The sequence below is a fragment of the Telmatherina bonti genome (assembly GCF_933228915.1).
Source record: "Telmatherina bonti genome assembly, chromosome: 3".
NCBI lineage: Eukaryota > Metazoa > Chordata > Actinopteri > Atheriniformes > Telmatherinidae > Telmatherina > Telmatherina bonti.
In genome coordinates this window covers 20,822,885-20,825,384 of record NC_136621.1, presented here as the reverse complement: position 1 = coordinate 20,825,384, position 2,500 = coordinate 20,822,885, and the positions used below count along the sequence as shown (strand labels likewise).

At 38.1% G+C, this 2,500-nt stretch overlaps 1 protein-coding gene across 1 annotated transcript in view; it reads right to left on the bottom strand.

The window, feature by feature from the left end:
- Window positions 1-2,500, bottom strand: part of helz (helicase with zinc finger) — a 51,737-nt gene that overhangs the window by 34,295 nt on the left and 14,942 nt on the right. The window contains exons 9-12 of the mRNA XM_079264507.1: window positions 1,864-1,971; window positions 1,537-1,678; window positions 473-628; window positions 71-341 (exon numbers count right to left, since the gene is read on the bottom strand). Of these exons, the coding sequence (XP_079120633.1) occupies window positions 71-341; window positions 473-628; window positions 1,537-1,678; window positions 1,864-1,971 (677 nt within the window). The remainder of the gene's footprint in view (window positions 1-70; window positions 342-472; window positions 629-1,536; window positions 1,679-1,863; window positions 1,972-2,500) is intronic.

Below are 2,500 nucleotides of genomic sequence, written 5' to 3'. Positions count from 1 at the left end.
AAAACATTATGGGCAGTGATGAAATCACAAAACCCCAGAGAGATAAAACCCTAAATATCCTTGTACTCACTTGCTAACTTCCTTATATTGTGCAATTTCTTCTATGTAGAGCAGGTCGTGTAGTCGGGCCTGGTAGTTGTCTTTGGTCAGAGACTTGTCCAGAACTGACTGGGTGAAGAGCTGGTCGGCTGACAGAGGTATCTGATAGCGGGAGAGGAGACTCCTCTCCAGTTCACCCATTGTCTCGTTGGGAGTAAATTCTACAATGGTTTTACAGGAAGGGTCCCAGCGCTTCGCAGTCATCAAGAGCTGTTGCCTGGCTGCCATCAGGTGTTCTAGATCTGGAGAACAAAAGACAAAATAGCCCGTCAAAGGAATGATCCCACTAACTTCTTATAAATTATATAATGCAATTCATGTTCATCACTTAAAATGCACTTGTTTTCAGATAAAACTGCTTCATTAATCATACCTTCAATGGAGGCAGCGTCCACCATGATCCGTTGCATAAGCACTGGTTCTGACCCAAAGTCAAAGACAATGGTTTGTCTGAAGGTACCAAAGATTTCAGTGCTGAAGCCGACTGCTACCTTGTAGACACAGTGATCAAGGCCATTGTCTGCAACCACTGTTCTCAAAAAAAAAAAAAAAAAAGCAAGATTTCTGTTAAGTGCATTAAAATTCACTAATCCATCGTCTCCCAAGGAATGCTTGTAAATAAAGAACACAACAAATTATGATTTAGTGTCTAAGGCTTTAAGGAATGGTAAAGACAAAGACTGAATACAATTTTAAATTAAATGTGACATTTAACCTAAAAATATGATCATATTAATTTCTTTCTATCACTAGACCATAAATCTGCCTATTAACCAACTATGATCTGAAGTGACATACAGCTCATGCCTTCTGCAACATAAAACTTGCATCAACACCACACGATAACAACCTTTTAAAAACTTAAGGTGTTACAGATTTCAAATCAGATATGAAAGTTTAACTTGACAAGTACTTTTCATTTAACATTTCTGCTTTCTTCAGCAAAACTAAGGCCAAAGTGTACAGTTTTCTTTTTAGATGGTTGTTTTACACAAAGCCTTGGGTCTGAATATGTGCAGACTTTACCAACACAATAATCTTAAAAATACTATGATGACACGTGGACCATGACAACACACTACACTTGTTATTTGTTTTTAGTTATATTCAAAAGTGAAATTATTCCACTTGAACACACCGTTATGCTGAATTTACAGATAGTATACAGAGGTGCGTATTATCTAACGCAATATTAAACTATATTCATGTTTTCATAACGTTAAAAAAGTTTAGACAAAAAATTATGTTTAAAAAGTTTAAAAGTATGTATAGCCTTTAAAACAGGATCAGAAAATATATATTGGCATAATTAGGGAGAATTATTTTAATGACGCAACATAAAAAACACTAGGGATGTTCAATAGACATCAAATTAAGAAATATACTCAATTAACCCCAGAAAAAACACAACTTTGATGGTAATCAATGACTACAAACCCGCTGTTTCCTCTCCTGGCGTCCACTCCTGGCATCCTTTGGGAACAGCTTGGAGGCGATCCCCAGCTGACACGCCTGTGATGAAGAAGTGTGGTCGGTGGGCATCATAGAGCAGAGCAATGCGGTACAGCTTTCTAGCCGGCTGGAAGAGTATAACACAAGGATCATCAGATCATTAAGTTCAACAAAAATGCAAAAGACAGAATGAAGCAACACTTAGAGTAATGTAGTAAAAACGTGGCCAAATTGTTTTTTCTCACAGCAAAACATCATCCGATTTGGACAAAAAAAGAAAGAAAAAAAAAAAAAGAAACCTTTTCCCCTTACCTGGCACAAAAAGGAGAAGATCCAGGAGTGGGAGGATTTTTTGGTGGTGACTGTAACAGACAGGCTGGAACTGGTCTCTACGTTCACTCCTTCTAAATTGTCGCTAAGCTGGAGAGACAAAGAAAAAAACAAAATAATTGAATGAATCGTGGCAGAGATTTCTTATTGTTTCCAGAGTCACGTCGGTGTAAAATGTATCGTTCTAAATAAGTTCCTGGATCTTTTCTAAAGTAAATTGATGAAAAATAGAAAAGTGGGGTTGTGTCATGGTTGAGGATAAGCATACACAGATTTAGAATGGCAACATATAATTCACCACACAGCGCTGCAATAACCTCAAACCTGCTAGTGGCAGATAGCTACAACTGTATGGCAAAGTATCTGCTTCTGGATGCCCGATACACGGATCACCTTGGGCTGGCCGTTGTTCACCAGAGTGTAGACAGAAAGTTTTACACAGTTTGAGAAGAGTCAAGACAAATAGCTAAAACACAGGTTTATGAAACCAGAAAACAATATGTGTCATACTGAGAACACTGATTATTGTAGTGCATCTGGCCTGCTGTTAGAGCTGCCAGTCTTACTGGACATGCAGCCAGTGTCTCTGCTTTCTGTCTGGTTTTTGTCTCCCATTCTT